Raw genomic sequence first — 19,664 nt, 5'->3', positions numbered from 1 at the left:
TTTATCCGGAGGTGGTGCCTCGCCTGATGTGTGCGAGTTGGCTCGCTTGCGAGCTGCCCCTACCACGACTGAATCTGGTGGCAGTTGTGAGGTGATAAAAGCAGGGTCCGTGGGCGGTGCTTTATATTTTTTCTCCACCCTTGGAGTTATCGCTCTACTCTTGACCGGTTCTTTGAAGATCTGCTTTGCGTGCCTTAGCATTCCTGGAAGCATAGGCAGGCTTTGGTAGGTGCTATGGGTGGAGGAGAGGGTGTTGAAAAGGAAGTCATCCTCGACAGGTTCTGCGTGTAACGACACGTTATGGAACTCTGCTGCCCTAGCTACCACCTGTGCATACGCTGTGCTGTCCTCAGGTGGCGAGGGCTTGGTAGGGTACGACTCAGGACTATTGTCTGATACTGGGGCGTCGTATAGGTCCCAAGCGTCTTGGTCATCTTGGCTCATGGTGGTATGAGCCGGTGAATGTGACGGAGTCTGTGCCGGTGATATGTGAGTTACAGGTGGAGGAGAGGGTGGCGGAGTTACCTTCTTCACCATTTTTTGTGGTGTTTGTTCTTGAGTTTGGAACTCGAGTCTCCTTTTTCTCCTGATTGGGGGAAGAGTGCTGATTTTCCCTGTCCCACTTTGTATGAAGATCCGCTTTTGTGTGTGGTCTACATCAGTGGTTTGTAACTCTTCTTCAAATCTGTGTTTGCGCATTTGAGAGGACAGTGATTGTTCCTCTGTATATGAGCTGGCAGTTGGTTCGGTTGCTGGACGTTTTGGCACCGAAACTGTGTCTCTGCTTGTTTTCGGCTCCGAGGCGAATTCTTTCTTTTTCGGCGTCGAGCTTTCTCGGCGTCGATCTTCCTCGGTGCCGCTGTCTCTGCGCCGAGCAGCTTCGGATCCGCTGTCTCGGCGTCGATCTTTTTCGGCAGCACTTTCTCGGTCCCGAGATTGCTGCGTGCCTGTGTCTCGACCCGAGTCAGACGATCTCGGCACCAGTTCGGCCTTTTTCGGTGCCGATGGACGGTCACCTACTTTATGGGTTGAGCCATGGCCTGTTGGCAGTGGCGTCCCCTGGGCCTTGTCTGTTTTCTTGTGTGATGCTTGCTTCGACGTCTTACTCACGGTTTCTTCGACGTCGAATTCCTCTGAGTCCGATTCATGGATGGAGAAGGCTTCCTCTTCTTCTCCTTGTCCCTCGAACTCTCGGTGTCCTGTTGGCGTGGACGCCATCTGCAATCTTCTGGCTCGCCGGTCACGGAGCGTTTTTCGGGACCGAAACGCACGACAGGCCTCACACGTTTCTTCCTTGTGCTCGGGCGACAGGCACAAGTTACAGACCAAATGTTGGTCTGTATATGGATATTTATTGTGGCATTTAGGACAGAATCGGAACGGGGTCCGTTCCATCAGTGTCGATGTTACACGCGGTCGGGCCGACCAGGCCCCGACGGGGGATCGAAATTACCCCAAAGGGCTACCGGAGCTCTTCACGATTCGGTGTCGATTCTATTCTTACCCGATCCCGAGCGAAACAATACCGACGTAGTTTTCCAAAGTTAAGACTATCTTTCCGTCCCGAAACCCGGAGCGAAAAGGAACACGTCCGAACCCGATGGCGGAAAAAAAAACAATCTAACATGGAGTCGACGCCCATGCGCAATGGAACGAAGGAGGAGGAGTCCCTCGGTCTCGGGACTCGAAAATACTTCTTCGAAGAAAAACAACCTGTAACACTCTGACCCAACACCAGACGGCGGACTATGCACAACATGTGTATCTGCAGCTACACATGCCATCGAACAAATAGTTACATCAAGTAAGTAACATTTTCTCATGTTAGATGCGTCTACCTACAAATTCCACACCTGTAAAATAGATTCTAAAGTACTGCCATTCCTCTGACGAGGATTGATGGAAATCCAGCAAAACAGATCTGGCAAAATGGCTGTCTCCACACACACACACACTTCAGAATGGAGGGAGTAATGTTTAGCAAAAGTGTGTAAATTTGCCCATGTAGCTGCCTTGCAGATCTCTGTGATCAGAAATCATCTGGCATGGGCAGACGTGGTTGATTTTGTCCTCGTGCAATGAGCCCTGATCCCTTCGGGAGGTTCCTTCTTGGCCAACACACAGCAGGTCTTGATGGCACCTGGAGAAAGTTCACTTCTGCACTGTTTTTACTTTCTTGGCACCACAGTATATGTCAAAGAGCTGGTCATCCAGTTGTATGTCCCTGGTGCTATCCGGGTAGTAGTGGACTTCCAGGCTAGGATCCAACCAATGCAACTGCTCCTCCTCCTGAGTGGGATGGGTGGGGGGGGGGGGGGGGGGGGGTAGAATGTTGAGAGGGTGATGGACTGATTCAGACGGAAAGCATCACAACATTCAGCAGAAAAACAGTTCTAGCTCACAACATCAATTTGTCAGGGATAAAGGAGGTAAATAGAGGAGGGAACTTAAAGCCTATATTTCACCGACCAACCTGCCCGAAGTGATTACAACCAAAAGACCAGTTTTTAAAGTCAACATTTGTAACTGGCAACTGTGGAGGGGCTCAAATGGAGTCCCCATTAGATATGTTAGTACAAGATTTGCACTTGGGCACAACAAAAGGAGTTGGCAGATACAGGTTAGACAACCCTTTCAAAAACATCTTTACAGTACGAGCTGTGAAAAGGGAAGGCTGGCCTGGGAGAAAGGAAAGCCGACAACAATGTTAAATACCCATTAACATGGCTGACCAGAAATGAATTCTGTGCAAATCCCAGAGTAAGCCCCTTTAGTGGAGGGGTAACAAGCCAACAAGAAGACAATCGTTTCCAGTGCCAGCTGGAAAGAATCCAGATGTTGCTGCACAATCTCCAGGAATGAAAGTGGAGCCCTCAGAGGTTGTCCCCTCTGCCCCCTCAACCCTCCCAAAAAGGCACTCAACTGGGGGGAGAGGGTCCTGTCTGAATGCCAGCTTGAGCAGGGGGACATGCAGAGAAGTGCTGCATTTCTGCATACCACACCGCTCTTGGCCATTCCGTGGCTATGAGAATTACTTGAGTCTGGTCTTGGCGATTCTTCCTCAGAACTCGAGGAACAAAGAGTATGAGGATATACACTTAGTGTAGTGGAAAGAGGGCCCTGACCCCCTAGCCTTGCCAGATCAGTACATTGGTATGCCAATTTCACTTACCTCAGCTTCATCAGTCTTACTCTCCCAATGTGAACTTTCTTTTTACAATAAGGTGCAATGAAACTGTCTACCCTGACAAAGCAATCCATTATAATATCTCTGCTTATAGAAGCATATAGTTCTGAAGTGTGTTAAAGTAAGCAAACAGTACTGACTTTATATAGTTCAAAATCTTTCGACAATGAGTGCCTTTTCAAAGGCTCTAGTTGCTTTCTAGGACCAAGCATATCCATTTAATTTTCCTTTTTTCATTTAACAATACTAGATAAGCTACAGTCCGTTCCTTATAAAAAAATATAGCCTACCTCTAAGGAAGGAAGATACCAGGCATAGCCATTTACGCCACCACTCTTCTATTTTCAGCAGTCTATAATTTAATGCCTAAATGTCCTTCAATCTCTTAAACGTGAACAAGCAGAAGGATTACCTAACTTGCTGATGCTCTCCCCCCTCTATTATCCATCTTATTATCAACCCATTGGATTTAGGCACACTTCCCACACAGCTAAAAAAAAAACACCACATTGCAAGTCGAGAAATACGCTTCTCTGCAATTGAAGTTTTGACAATGTTTGTCATATTGCAAGATTACCGTAGCAAAGGTGTTGGAAAAAACAGTTTGTATTTATTAACAGGCAGGTGAAGGACAATGGTATCATAGATGGCCATCTGTCTAGTTTCCAACCAGCACATGGCATGGAGAGCTTTGGTAGACAAATGAGATTTGCTACTGACTATAGGGGTTTGTCTCTTCTGTTGTTTTAACTATTACTGATGTTTGATACTGAAAACGGTGCCGAACATCTAGACACCTTGAAAACATTGGTCTTCAAAAGCTATACAGTGGCTTGCCTCCCTTATTATTGGTAAGTAACAATGTATAAGCTGGGGAAATCTAGATCAACTCTTTTGGCAAACAACTGTGAAGTCCCTCAGGGATCCACATTATACCATCTGCTACTTAACATCAATAAGAGACCACTATGTCACATCACCCACCTCAAAGATCTAAAGTTCTAAACCTATGCAGATAACATCAAGATTAACCTTTAGGTGGCTGGTCCTACAGTAATATTTGAGGAAAGAATACAAGTATTATTAAGATTGCCAACTGGCAGGGAAAAATATAAGCTATAAGCATTAATAAGGTTGCCGAATGGCTGAGAACAAGTTGCCTGAAAACTGAATGACAACCCTATAGAAACAAATCATGTAGGTCCAAGGAATATGTACCCTTCCCTTCTGTTCAGAATACATCTTCATAAGCTTGTTAGGAATGTTATTATAGTTGGCAGTGCTAAAAAAGGAAAATGTTACTTACTCAGTAAACACCTGTTCGTGGCATGTAGTGCTGTAGATTCACATGTCTTGCATAAGTCAACCATCTAGTGTTGGGTTAGGAGTGTTGCAAGTTGTTTTTGTTCAAAGAATCTTTTCGGAATCAAGTGACTCCTCCTCTCAGTGATACTGCATTGAGTTCTTTGATTTTTTTCCCGCAGGAAGGAAAGGTAAGGAGATTATAGAGAGTAAAGAAAAAGGGATGGCCATGCAATGTATTTATATATGTCTAACATTTATATGCTACTGCAACTACAATGGCTTCAGGCATCCAGGGAGGAGGGAGGGCCCATGTGAATCTACAGCACTACATGCCACAAACCGATATCTACTGGGTAAGTAAAACTTTCCGTTCAATGTCATGTGTGGCTGTAGATACACATTCTTTGCATAGACTGTAAAGCAGTCCCTCCAAAGAAGCGGTGGCTAGTGTGCAGGAGTTGGAGTTGCTTGAAAAAGTGTTCTGAGCATTGCTTGGTCAACACTGGCTTGTTGGTGTGCTAAAACATCTACACAATGGTGTTTAGTAAATGTATGTGGTGTAGACCAAGTAGCAGCTTTACATGTCTGCTAGTGGGATGTTACCTAGAAAAGTCATAGAAGCACTCTTTTTTCTAGTGGAGTGTGCTCTGGGGGTAGTAGTTTGCTGATGTTTGGGTTTAGCATAGCAAGTTTGTATATATTTGATTATAAACCTGGCTATAACATTTTTGGTATTGGGTTGCCTTTATGAGGCATTGAAAATGCTACAAAAAGTTGTTTAGATTTCCTAAACTTTTTGGTTCTGTCAATATAATACATGAGAGCCCTTTTAACATCTAGTGTGCGAAGAGCTCTTTCTACAATCGAGTCTGATTGTGGGAAAAAGACTAGTAATTGAATTGACTGGTTGATTATGGAATTGTGAAACTACCTTTGGAAGGAATATGGGGTTTGTTCGAAGAACTACTCTATCTCTGTGTATTTGGAAGAATGGTTCTTCTAAGTTTAGAACCTGGCGTTCACCTGTACGTCTTAGGGAAGTGATAGCTACTAAAAAGCCACTTTCCATGAAAGGAATTGTAAACAGCATGTATGACGTGTTAAGGTTCCAGGATGATGCTAGAAGTACCCTGGGTGGAATGACTCTTGAGACCTTCCGTGAAGAAGGCTTTAATATAACTGGATTTCTGAATAAAGAGATGTGTTGTCCGTTTTGGAGGTAAGTAGCTATAGCTGCTAAAAAAAGACGGACAGACGAGCATGCTAAGTGTGCCTTCGGCAGACGTAGTACATAATGTCTCCGACTGAAGCTTTGAGTGGGTCAATCTGTTTAGGTTGAAAGTACCACACAAAATTATTCCATAATGCAGCATAACACTCTTGTTGTAGGTTTACGTGCCTCTTTTAGAATGTCCGCATTCTGGCGGTAGATTTAAGAACCAAGCTCTTTGACTTCAGGAGCCACATCTCAAGGTTGAGAGATTTGGAGTCTGGATGCCTTGTCTGTCCTTGATTCTGAGTGAGAAGGTCTGGCCTGTTGGGGAGCATCTCGTGTAGAACTACTGATAGATCCAGAACTGTAGTGAACCCAAGCTTGACGTGCCCATGTGGGGCCTACAATGATCATGGTGAGGAGAGAGAGTTGCCTCAATTTGCGAACGGAAAAGCATAAGCAAATATCCCTGACCAATTCATCCATAGAGAATTGCCCTTGGACTGAAGGTGAGGGTATCTGGAAGCAAAGTTTTGGCATTTTGTATTTTCTGCAATGGCAAAGAGGTCTAATTGGGGTGTTCTCCACTTCAGAAAGTAATGTTGAAGGACTTATGGGTGGAGCTCCCATTTGTGGGCTTGCTGCTGAGAAGAACAGCCCCCCACCCCACCCTGTTTTTGCAGATTATACATGGCTGCCATGTTGTCTATACAGACTAGAACCACTTTGTGGGAGACTTGTGGAAGAAAAGCCTCCATTGCTAAGAAAACTGCTTGAAGCTCCATGTAATTTATATGTGAAGCTTGCTGTACGGGATCCCATAGACCTTGTACTGTGAGGTTGTTGAGGTGAGCTCCCCTGTGAGGCACAGGTCCGGAAAGTGCAGGGTTGGTGAGGTTCCACAAATGCACAGAGCGGTGAGTCTGGCGATCCAACAACACAAGATCTTTTAGATGACCCTGTGACTGAGACCACTGATGAGACAGACATTGCAGTAGGGGACGCATGTGGAGTCTGGCATGAGGTACGATGGCAATGCAAGATACCATCATTCCTAATAGCTGCTTCACTGTCTTCACTGTGTAACGGTGGTCTTCCTCTAACTGGGAAATTAAAGTTTCAAAAGAATGAATTCGAGTTGGACTTGGATATGCTAACCTTATCTGCGCATTAAGCACTGCTCCTAGATAAGAGAGTATCTACAAAGTTTGAAGATGGGATTTGAGAACGTTGATTGTGAATCCCAGAGTGTGAAGTAGATCCACTGTGATCCAAGTGTGAAGCTGACAGTGTTGTAATGTACAGACTTTGATGAGCCAACCTTCCAAGTAAGGGATGACAGGAATGTGTTGACTTTTGAGATATGCGTCAACTACTGCTAGACATTTTGTGATAAGCCTGGGAACGGCTCTAACCCTGAACGGTAAAACCTCGAAAAGATAATGTTTTTCTGCAATATTGAATCTGAGATATTTGCGGTGTGCTGGGTGAATGGGGATGTGAAAGTAAGCATCCTTTAGATCTAAAGCTGTCATCAATTTGCCTTGTTGTAACAATGGAATGACATCTTGGAGAGAGACCATATGGAAATGCTCTGAGAGAATGTAGAAATGTACTGGTCTGAAATTTAGAATTGACCTGAGTGACCCGTCCTTCTTTGGTACAAGGAAGTATAGGGAGTATACTCCTGACCCTTGCTGTCAGAAGGGGGCTGGTGCTATAGCCCCGTTGAGAAGAAGGGACTGTAGCTCTTTTTTGAGAATAGTAAGATGTTCCTGTGAGAATTTGTGAGTGCGAAGGGGAATGTTTGATGGAGTGGAAGTAAGCTCCAGACAATAACCATGTTGGATAATTTGAGAGAATCCACTGCTCTATGATGATATTGGACCACTGTGGGTAGAAGTCTGTGAAGCTTCCCCCTACTGGAGAGGTATGAGGCAGTGGAAGGTGTAGGCAAGTCACTGCTGTGCAGTGGAGGCAGATTCTCTAGAGGTGGATGCCTCCCCTCTGCCTTTGTTGTTTGAGCCTCTGTAGGATCCCCTAGAGGAACCTCTGTTTTAGAAATCGGAACCTTGTCTGTTCTGAGAGGTAGAAGGCTCAGTAGAACATGGTTCGAAGTCTCCCCTGAATTGTGGGTGACAAAAATTGCTACTTTGTGTGGTAGTGAGTAATTCCCCATTGCTTTTGCTGTTTGAGTCTTTTTTTTAAGTTTTTCTATTCTGGTATCCACTTGTGGGCCAAATACGTGTTCTCTATGAAATGGCGTGTTGAGAACTGCCTGCTGTATTTCTGGCTTGAAGCCTGAACACCTAAAGCCAAGCATGCCTGCGTATAATGATACTTGTATTAATACCGCGTGTTGCAGTATCTGGAGCATCAGTTGCACACTGAATGTAATTATTGGAGATAGTTTGACCCTCTGATACTATCTCTTGCAACCTTTTGCGACGTTCCTCTGGGAGGTATTGAAGGAGATCCTCCATTTTGTCCCAGTGGGCCCCGTCGTATAGTGCCAAAAATGCCTGTGAATTGGTGCTACACCAAGGATTGGCAGCTTGTGCAGCTACTCTTTCCAGCTGCATCTAAATTTTTGCTTTCCCTGTCGGGAGGGGGTGAATCTCCTGTGGAGTGACTTAGCACATATTCGGTACTGTCCACCATGGAGTCTGGAGGGATTTGAGCCTGTATAAATAAAGGCTTTGTAGATGCCGCTTTGTATTTTTTTATCCACCATAGAGCCGATAACTTGAGACCTTACGGGTTCTTTAAAAATATCATTAGCATGTCTAAGCATGCCGGGTGGCATGAATAAGAATTGACTCTCTCTGTGTGGTGTGGTAAGGGTGTCAAAGAGAAAATCCTCTTCAATAGGGTCAGTGTACAGCTGGACATTGTGGTATGCGTTGCCCTTGCTATCACCTGCTGATAAGATGGTATGTCTTCAGGAAGTGATGGCCATGCAGGATATAAATCTGGGTCATTTAGCAGCATAGGATCCGGATCATATGAATCCCATTGATCTACGCCATGTGGTATATGACCCAGATCATCTTCATGTGGTGCTGGTGAACACTGTGGTGAAAACTGTGGTTCAATAAGTGGTGTAGGAGATTGAGGTGGTGGAGGGAAGCACTGAAGAGTGTGGTGGAGAAGGCTGAGGTCTAACTGAAGCCTTGCGCTTGGAGGCTGTCTTAGGGGGGGGGGGAACAGTGTCCAAGGCCTCTTCAAAAGGTAAGCTGCCTTTTAATTGGAATGGGGGGAATCAATGATTCTCCCTGTTCTTTTTAGAATATGGAGCTGGCACTGACGAGTGTCTATTATCTCTAAAATGGGCTCCACTGGTGTAGCTGTTTCGGAAGAATGACTGGAGTCTTTGGAAGGCAATTGTGTTCTGACATTTTTGGTACCGAAGTCTTTGGTTGGGTCGAAGTTGTCGGCTATGGAGGCTTTTTTGGTCGGTACTGAAGCGCTTGGTTCGATGGATCTGCTCAATCCTGAAGGTGCCTGTGATGTTGTCATGTCGAAGGTTGATGCTGAAGACATCTTGGTCTTGGCTGTTTTCAGTACAGAGCCAGAAGGCATGGCATCCAAAGAAGATTTTCAGATCTGACCATGGTCCGGAGGCAGTGGCGGTCCAGTGTCCTGCCTCTGTGGCATTTTTTACAGTCTTTGTATGGGGAATAAGGGTTATTCTAACAGGTTGCGTGGTAGTGACTGGTTGGCTCTCAATTGCAGATTGGACATCCGACTCAGAGTCTTCAATGGAGAGGGTCTCTTCTTGTTCTGGCTCTTCCTGCGCGTTCTCTTACCGAAGATATCCAACCAAAAATATTTACGGTCCTGGAGCGTCTTCTTGGATCGAAAGGAACTGCAGGCGTGGCAACTCTGTTCGGTGTGGTTGGGGGAGAGATCCAAATCACACACCAGAAGTTGGTTGGTGTGACGAAATTTAGACTGGCATCGAGGGCAGAATCTAAATGGAGTAAATTCCATTAGCCTTGCATAGTCTGACACCACGTGGAGGAGTAGGTCTGAGACGGGCGCGGATGCCCCCAAGGGGGTGGGGATCTGGCTACCGGGTCAAAATATATAGAAAACCACACCGGTGTGGCTACTGGTGTGGTTTTCTATATATTTCGACCACAAAATATACCCCGATCAAGTACATTATGGCCACTGAAAGAAAGACGGAAGAGAACAGTTTGGAATAGACCAAGCCGAGGAAATAACTTAGCGGGAGGAACACATGTCTGAAACCGACGGCGGAGAGAAAACAATCTAACAAAGGACTCTATGCCCATGTGCAGTATCACCGAGAGAAGGATTCACCCAGTCCCATGACTCGAAAAGATTCTTCGAACAAAAACAACTTGTAACACTCTGGCACAACACTAGATGGTGGACTTATGCAAAGCATGTATGTCTACAGCCACATATGCCAATGAAACAGGGTTTTATCATGGACACCTATGTGAGCCTCAATCTACAAATCGAAAGTGCCTTTTAAGGTTTGCCGAGTCCACAGGTTTGTATGCGTCCTTTCAGATTCCAACAAAGTAGTAGTGTGGATCCTGAGGAGCTCCAAATTAGACGATAAAAATGCAGCATTCACCTAATCTTTGGTCTATGGAAGGGAGACTATGTTTTGTGTCTGATAAAAACTACCGTTTGCTACCAGTAAGAGCCTGAGCAAGCTCCAATATTCTCTCCAAAGAATGGCACTTTTGCATAATCTACCCTTCAAATTACAGCCATCTCTAACATACCTGCAGAAATACATTTGGAAGCTCCAGAGGTGAAATCATGATTTTATGGAACTAAAACTGAGTGGTCTCCCCACTGCACATTTGGCCTGTGAACTCTCGGAGCAATTTGGAATACAGACTAGGAGTTAAACTTATGAAGATTTAAATGCAGCCTTGATCAGAAAAATATATTGAGTGATGCTACAGGTTGTCTGGTATAAAGTTCAGAAAAACTTGAGTGGCAGGGAAAGTCTATTATTGGAAAAGATTTATGAATCAGCACATTGCTGTGGATTACAACAAGGTCTTGTTAAATTAAGATACACAAATCTTGGTCATCACACTCATATTTCTCTGGTTTGAGGTCTTTCCGCACAAGGTATTTTGTCCAAGATACACAGAAGAAAAAAAAACATCAGACATAAGCAAGTCAAAGAGGGTACTTTTTTAGATCTAGATGCTGCTAGGTACACTTCAGCCAACACTACATGTTCTCAAGAGGACTCTGGGGTGGTTGTGCTGGATCTCTTATTTCTATTTTCTTGTCATGTGGTAGCATTAGGCAAAAAAAATAAAAAACTTGAAAATGTAGCAAATAGTTTGGTTTATGTCTGGCTATTTTGAGATTCTTCATATATTCATAACTGTGGTTTGTGTAACTGTATCACTTTGTCATGGGAAAAGCTCATGGTTTGCAGTGCTGTTAAAGATATTCTAGCAGGCATACCTGGAGAGCTTTTCTAAGTTGGCATATTCACTTCTCATTTTTTATTACAGGAAGACAACATCAGACTACTTAGGAGCTTAGGGTGTCGGAAAACAAAAGTAGGAGTCTTTCAGATGAGGCACTTACTGATCTCCAGCTGACGGTGGATGCGCTTCACGTTCCTGTCCCGGTAATGCGACTGAGCAACATTGCACTTGTTGATGGTTTCTATGAACTGCTGTGAAAGAATGCCATGCTGCAAGGGACAGAAAGAGTAGTCACAGGGAGAACAGGATTCAGGGGGGCTAAAAGTTATAGCTTGATCAACATCAGATGTGCAGGGAGCACCACGGGTGTACTAAGTTATTAGAAGTACATGTATTTTCAAAGACGTTATCGCAAAAACTAATAGACACAGAAGCTGGAGGTATAGTATTAAAGTTTCATCGTACTAAAAAGTGCAAATACTATATAACAGCACAAAGGAAAGAATGGTAGTATTGCAGAAAGCTCACACAGAGGAAAACAAAAGAGCAGGCTTATCCCCAATTCGTCCTTTTCACAATTACCAGAAACTTTTTTTTGTTTTTTGTTTTAGAGGATATTGATCTCAATAAGGACACACACTACTAGAGGTGGGCAAGCAAACAATAGCTTAAGCTAATCATCCAGCTCGGTTGTATCTGAATGTTTTGTGACAGAGAGACTAGTCTGGATTCACTATAAAAAGACGAGTGGAATGAAACCCTATGTTGAATTATAACTAAACAAATGTTCCTGCATCCGTTATTTACAGCTTAGTGGTTTGTGTATGGATTGCTAAATCTTTTTTTGGTTTCAGGTTTAAACAGTGAAGGGTCCCTGTTCAAATCACAGGCTGAACTCAGGTCAAAGGATGCTGGCTTCCCAGTATACACAACTCCATTCCTCACACTCCAAGCCCCAGACATACCACATCCCAGATTGAAGTTTACTTTTCTGCTTATGTCCGATGGATAGTCGTGCATCCCTCCTCTCTGAACTTAAGGAAACTCCCTTCCTGGATTTTCCAGTGAACAATCTAAGCCCCATTCAAACATACAGCCATCTAATTCAAGACAATACATTTAAACCAATAACCCAATATACCTGCGTCCTGCGCATCCGGAGATTGACATCATACTGCCCACTTTGCACTTCCTCTTTACTTGGCTCCATACCTGAAGGAAACAGAACATGAGTCACAGAGGATCCCAGAAACACGTCTGCATAGAGCACCTGTTTGCAACAATGCATGTCAAGCAGTAAGTTATGCACTTACAAGGAAGGGTCTGTGGACTCCCACTTACTTTGTAAAGTGCCACGGATTCCTTTGGCTAAATTCTTGATCTCTTCCCGGAGGGACTGCAAGCTTTTTTTCAAGCCTATGAAATAATACAAAAGAACAGAAGACTTGGAAAAGGGTAGCACTTCAGAACAACACAACCACTGCAAGGTAACTTTGCAAATTCACACATTCTTTTGAATCACCAAACAAAATGTATGTATTCTGTTATAATGGCACTTCAACGCTACTAGGGAATCTACTGCACTGCTATTACAACAACAGTACATGAGTCAGGAACCGAAAATGCTTTTCTGAAATGGAGAAAGAGGAAGACTATTTGCAGCGCCTTATTATAGACTGCACAGAGGATAAGCATTGTGCACAGATGATATCTGTGCTGCCCACTGTGAATGGAGAAAGTGCAGGACTAAAGGATTCTGAGCCTGCTTGTTAATGGCCATTGGCAGAGAATGGTATAGGCAGGCAAAAGCGCTTCAATTACTACTGAGTAGCCATAACTCAATTCTGCAGGAGTGAGTGTCACAAGAGGGGACTCCTCCTCAGTGTCCACGGATAATGCATCTGCCCTCTGTCCCATCACTGCAATGCCCTGTACGGACAAAATGATTACTTACACTAAAGCTAGGGCCAACTAGTTTCTCATCTTACCCCAAGGCACTCATTTACAGTCTTTAGCAGTTACCGAACAGAGCTGAGTGTCTCTTTTGTCAAAAGTCTTTCCATTCACACCAGGCTTTCCCGGGGCACCACAGACAGAACACTGCCAGGAAATGCTTTTCAACAGGTGTTGGACATATACTTGCTCCTGGTTATTCCACAATTTATTTTTTAAAGCAGAAGTTTTGAAGGACGAGGACTGGGACTGTGATCTTAGACGTTGTGGAGCTCAACTCAGATAAAAATTGCTCAGCCCCCGCCCAATTCCAAAGACCAAAACTGCAAACCCCAGCCCTCTGAAGTCAAGACGGAGTGCAGAATCTCACTGCTGCAAAGGAAAACAATGTGGATAGGTTGGATTACGTAGATGTGGATGTGTGGTGGCTGGGCCACAGAGGGAGCACCATGATGGCGGTCAACTTGTGAAGACCTATCGTCACCCTAGAAGCAGAAAGTTAGGGATAACTACAGGCCATCAGAATACAGGTGCAAGAGGCAGTAAAACATGGCGCAGACACTCACAGTCCCCTAATGGTGAACTTACATGGAGAAGATATCGGGGAAAAATGTCCATCTAGAACAGATGCATCACAGAGGTAAGTCGCTACCATTGCAGGGCCCGTTGCAAAGGCCGGAGCAGAGGTTACACACCCTCAGAAGCTCAGAGGTAAATTGAGGGTTGAGAAAGACAAGAGTGGGCACTGCATTACCCCATGTGCAAATCGAGACCACCAATGCATTGCCTCGGCTGCAGCATCAACACACCTGATAGTGAAGCCCATGAGGTAAGACTAGAATAAGGACAGCGATTTAAACATTTAGTACAACGGCTGAGAGAGGCATTTTCTCACTAAACACAAAGGCCTAAACAAAGCAGGCAGAGCCCTTCCGCAGTACAATCCCAGGAGACCCTTTGGGAGCAGAGAGGTAGATCAGGCTGTAGATATAGCAGTAGCCACATTGGATGTGAAACCGAGAGAAGCCTAAGAAGGCACTGTCCATCTTTCCCACTAATACTTGGCATCCCACCCCATTTTCAGGAAATCATTAAGATCATGGAGCAGAGAACCCCAGAATCCGGGGACAAGGTTGGGGGAAGAAACCACTAACTTTGGTCATTTCACCTAAGTGGCTGGGTAGAAGAGTCTTGTCTCCAAGGGAAGGCAGAAACAGCCAGAATCCAGGTGCTGGTGATAAAATGGGGGCAGACCATAACAATTCACAAGTGGAAAAACAGACAATCAGGCTTGTGTTTACTAGGTCACTGACTGTCAAAACCATGCTCAGTGGCAAAGATTCCCCTGTCAATGACCTCATAGATGAGATGATTCCTTGGTTGTAAAAAAATATTCATGTATCAGCTTTTAGCCATCTTACATCAATCAATCAATCAGGAAATATAAAGCACAACTAATCACCCAATGGGGTATCCAGGTGCTTGTAGGTCCTGGAGGCTTATTTGAACAGCCAGGTCTTTATGGCCATTTGGAATTACAGAAATTAGGTGATGGTCCGGAGGTGTGTGGGAAGGCGGTTCCAGGTTTTCGCTGAACTGTGACAGAAAGAGCGTCCTCCACTTCTGCTTTGGTAGATGCGGGAAGTATGGGAATGTGAAAGTGAGGCAGACCCCAGTCTTCTCAATGGTTGGTGGAAGTTCAGGCGGTGGTTAATGTGCACAGGCCCTTGGTTGTGTAGAGCCTTTTGTGCGTGGGTCAGCAGCTTGAATTGTTATCTGTCCTGTACAGGATGCCAGTGGAGTTGACGTGTGATGTGGGTTTGTCGGGGACGGCCGCGGATGAGTCTGGCTGCAGCGTTCTGTATGGTCTGAAGCCTCTGTAGGAGGTGTGCGGTGATTCGTAGGTAAAGGGCATTGCCATAGTCCAGTCGGCTGGTGATAAAGGCCTTTGTCACAATGCATCTCGTGTGAAGGGGTAGCCACTTGAATAAGTTATGAAACATGCATAAAGTATGGAGGCAGGCGGAGGAGACGGCGTTGATCTGTGATTTCATGCTGAGATTCTTGTCAATGATGATGATTCTATGTTTTTTGGCGTGGTTGGAGAGAATGTGTGCGGGTCCTAGGTCTGATGGCCACCAGGAGTCATTCCATGTGTTGCTTATGTTGCCAAAGATAAGTATTTCTGTCTTGTCTGTGTTCAACTGCAGGCAGTTCTTCATCCAGTCAGAATTGCTTGTAATGCATCTGTGGAAGTTGGTTCTGGTGGTGGAGGGGTTGTCGGTGAGTAAGAGGATGAGTTGGGCGTCGTTGGATGTCATACAGAGTACTTTCAATCTGTGAGGGCAGATAAGAGTAAAAACTTAAAAGATGTCAACAAAGAAATCCAAGATTTGGAAGACAGGTGTTTTCCAATTGTAGGTGTCCCCTATTATTAGCTTCATGAACCAAGAGCATCCTCCTCCATAAGAAGCTTGAGAACAGTTTCCCAACAAGCCAATTTTCGATTTCGATGGGCCCTCAGGAGACTGGAGGGGAGCAAACAGGAGGGATACGTTCAACACATGATCCAAAAGTTACTAGGACTGAATGATTCAGGCAGAATGGAGTTAGACAGGATCCACAGAGTGCAACTCTTTCAATTAAAGGCAAGAATCATAAATGCTGTCATGAACAAACTCAACAGGACCTTCACTTAGACACTACAAAATGGCCGGTCACTCCACACAATTACTTTTTGAGAGTTAATACCATCATATTTTTTAAAGATATTTTTATTATTTTCACTGGTGTACAACTGGGCAGCAGAAATATTGACTGCAGGTTATGCAGGATACAAATGATCATTTCCAATAACAATGTCACAGGTAGGGCCCTCCCACTCTCCCAAATCAAAGCACAAATGCTGAAAAGTGTATCATATGTCACCAGACTGCACACACACACACACACACACACACACACACACACACACACACACACACACACACACACACACATATATCCATTCATCCATCCCCCACGTGCACTCCTGTTCAATCCTCGGCACTCGGCCCTTCCTCTTCCCCCTAAGTGTCCCTCCTCATTGTACTTATGTCAGGCACATTCCCTTCCCCAGACTGTGCCTCGGTCTCGGACACCCCTGCTGCCTCCCCCATCCCCTGAAAGGTCTCTAGCAACACCGGCCATACATCCAAATCCTCCCCCTCCTTGTCATCCATCTTGGACATTCGGATGTGTCTTTTCTCAATCAGGGCTCATTCAATAGTATCCCTGTGCTATACGGCCACCAACAGAACCCTTTGGCTATGCCACCCTATTGCCACTCATCTTTTGTCTATTACCAATGCTAATCGGTGAAACTTTAACCACATCGCCTCTTTTTGTGGCTTCTCTACAATACTATGAAGGCATCCCTTGGGTGTCTCCTCGATCATAACACCAGCTACTCTCTCCACACTCGTTCTCACTGCCTTCCAATACAAATGCACCGTCTGACACAACCAGGTCACATGCAAAAAGCATGCCCCTTCTGTTAAGCACTGCAAATCGGCTGGCATCCTGTCCACATACATTTTGCTCAGTTTAATCAGTGTCACGTCGGTATGGACCAAAAAATTGAAATGTATCAACTTGAACATAGCATTACAGGACACTTGTCGAGTCAGTGCACAGGCCTTCTTCCATTCCAAGTCAGTCAAATCCCCTTCTAAGTCCTAAAGCCAGGGGCTCTTAGCAGGTATGTTCTGCTCCATCTGATCCCTCTTAAGCGTCTCATAGAACAAAAACACTGAGCGCTGTATCGTCCAGTGCTAGCAGCAGCTGAACGTGTCCAACCCCAAAGGAGCCACAGGAAACCATGTTCTGATCTCTCGTGTCCTACCAGCGATCTTGGCGTATTGCAGAAATTGAGCAGGACCCACATAGAAGTATGTGCACACACTATCAAACATTCGAAACCAATGATCTGGGTATGGATCTCCCAGCGTCTCGTAACCCCTGCTCCCTAATGTGCCAGCAACTTTGTCTCGCTGATACGCTTGAACGACACTAGCAATCAGTTGCACAGCTCTCTGGCAAACGGCAGACTTCTAAGAAGCCTAGTGATTACCCTTTCCATACGTCCCCCATCTGCCGTGCCAGGTAGGGGAAGTGAGCCAGTTTACTGGCCCCTCTCATCGAAAATTCCACAAAGGGTATAGTCCCACAAGTGCCTCTCAAAAGCATCTGTTCCCAGTTACCCTCCATTGTGAGCTTGCGTGCCACATATTGTAACAATGCCGCATTAATAATTTAGCTCAAGGTCGGGTAAACCCATGCCCCCTTCCTCGAGATCGAGCTTGAATGTTGTCAGGGCTACTCTATGCCTCTTCCCCGCCCAGACTAGGGAGACCAACATACTATCTAGTGTTTCGAACATGCTGCCTGGTATTGTGTGCAATGAAATGTGCACAATATACAGACATCTTGGCAGGAAAACCGTTTTTGCAACTGCTATCCCACCCACCACTGAAAGCTGCAGTGTATTACAAAATATGACTGACTTCTTCAGCCCCTCCAACATCCTTCACAATTATGTCGATAGTGACCTTCCGCCACTCGTGCCACCATCATCTCCAGAAATCTAAAAGTCTCAGTCTCCCAGCCAAGCTCCAGTTGAGACAACTCAAACTCAGGCACTGTAATTAGTGCCCCTATTGGAAACTGCAGTGTCTTGCATCTGTTCATCTTTAATCCTACCACCACCTCAAGTTCTTCCAGTCTGTCCAACAGTAATGGCACTGGCTCCCTGGGCCTCCTCAAATAAAAGAAAGCTTCGTCAGCATATAATGCTAAATGCATAGTATCTACAACCTGCGCGCCCCGGGCCCTCATATCCCTCCAGGCCGTTGCCGCCAGCAGCTCCATAGTCATTGCAAACTGGGAAAGAGGACAACCCTGCAAAGTACCCCCTCTCCACTGCCCACTACACCAGCACCAACCCACAATACAAACTCTGGCCCTGGTCACTCTGTACAATAATTTCACCCACAGATGCCCGATCTAAATCCCAGCTTGTGTACTAACCTGCACGTATCAAACGCTTGAGCAACGTCAACAGACATTAAGTCCAAGTCCCCCAGACTATTGTCCACCGAAAGTAACAAATTGGCATATCTATGTAGGTTCACAGTTATGCTGTGTCTAGGGATAAAGCTGCACTGGTCTTCCCATCCCAAAGTTCCCACGACCCCCACACAATTGCTCTGCTAATGTCTTTTTAATAGCCAGGCTAGTCATCTACTGGGCCTATCCTAGAACGTCCTGCAGGACCAAATGGGCAAAGTGCCCTTCCCTAAGCACCTTACTGTCCAGGTAGTAGTGTTTGGTAAACATGTGCAGGGATACCCACGTTTCCGCCTGACAGATGTCAATGACTGGAACTCTGCATCGTTACGCAGTAGTTGCAGCTTTAGTTCTGTACAATGAGCACGCAAACCATCAGGTAGTTGCTTCTTAGCCAGTGCGTAGCACATTTTAAATGCAGAGTACAACCCATCAGGAAATGTTTCCTACTGCTTCACTGCCCGACCTTTTTTCGCACCCACATAATCAACAAAGAGTTGACCATCTATCCGGAACACTTTTGTACAATCAAGGTAGAACTCCCAACGCTCGTTTTGCATCCAAGCAGTGGGAGTTTCTCCTCTTTCTTAGAATGATGAGGACTGCGTAAAGAGTAGACAAGGTGATGCATTGGCTTGCATGAAACAGCGCAACCACTTTGGCAAAAAGGAGGTTTAGTGTGAAGCACCACACTATCAGGATAAATGGAAATGTAGTGGGGATCAGATGACAATGCCTACAGCTCACTCACCCTGCCAACAGATGTAATGGGAGGCTGTTTTTAATGTTAGAAGCCTGAGAGGACAATTGTGAAGATGCTCAAAAGGAGTGCATATTAGGAATGTCAGAACCAAATTGAAATCCCATTGGGGCATAATGAATGGGGATGAAGGAAACATATGACTAAGACCCTTACGGAACCTATTAACAATAGGAGACTTAAACAAAGAAGGTTGATCAGACAATCTCAAAAATTCAGAGAAAGCAGATAAATAACCTTTTAAAATGCCCACAGCAGAGCCCTGCTGGGCCATAGAAAGAATAAACAACAGGACCTCAGAGAGAAGGGCAGAGAGAGGTTCACATTTGTCTGTGCACCATGCCACAAATTTCTTTCAATGACAGGAGTACATCGATTTGGTGGCGGAATGCCTGGCTGCCAAGATGTTACAGACTTTGGGAGGCAGGCCAAAAGCTGTCAACTGCTGACGCTCAATCTTCAGGTAAGAAGGCAGAGACTGGACAGGTTCGGGTGGAGAACTCTACTCTGTGCTGTCACAGAAGATCCTCCCTCAGGGGCAGTCTGATCAGGGATCGATCGCCATGCTCAATAGCTCGGGATACCAGACTCTTCATACCCAGTCCTGAGCCACAAGGATTACTTGGGCCCTGTAGTTGCTGATCTTCCTGAGAGCTCTAGACAGAAGTGGTATGGGCAGAGAGGCATACAGGAGGCCTGAGT

General features: G+C 45.3%; 1 protein-coding gene across 1 annotated transcript in view; it reads right to left on the bottom strand.

Annotated features, from left to right (window-relative positions):
- LOC138304267 (syntaxin-4-like) overlaps positions 1-19,664 on the bottom strand; it is a 291,940-nt gene that overhangs the window by 170,054 nt on the left and 102,222 nt on the right. Inside the window, exons 4-6 of the mRNA XM_069244190.1 lie at positions 12,485-12,559; positions 12,285-12,355; positions 11,304-11,412 (exon numbers count right to left, since the gene is read on the bottom strand). Of these exons, the coding sequence (XP_069100291.1) occupies positions 11,304-11,412; positions 12,285-12,355; positions 12,485-12,559 (255 nt within the window). The remainder of the gene's footprint in view (positions 1-11,303; positions 11,413-12,284; positions 12,356-12,484; positions 12,560-19,664) is intronic.

This window comes from Pleurodeles waltl, chromosome 7 (assembly GCF_031143425.1).
Source record: "Pleurodeles waltl isolate 20211129_DDA chromosome 7, aPleWal1.hap1.20221129, whole genome shotgun sequence".
Taxonomy (NCBI): domain Eukaryota; kingdom Metazoa; phylum Chordata; class Amphibia; order Caudata; family Salamandridae; genus Pleurodeles; species Pleurodeles waltl.
Note: the sequence above shows the minus strand (reverse complement) of the source record. Positions and strands in the feature narration are given on the sequence as shown.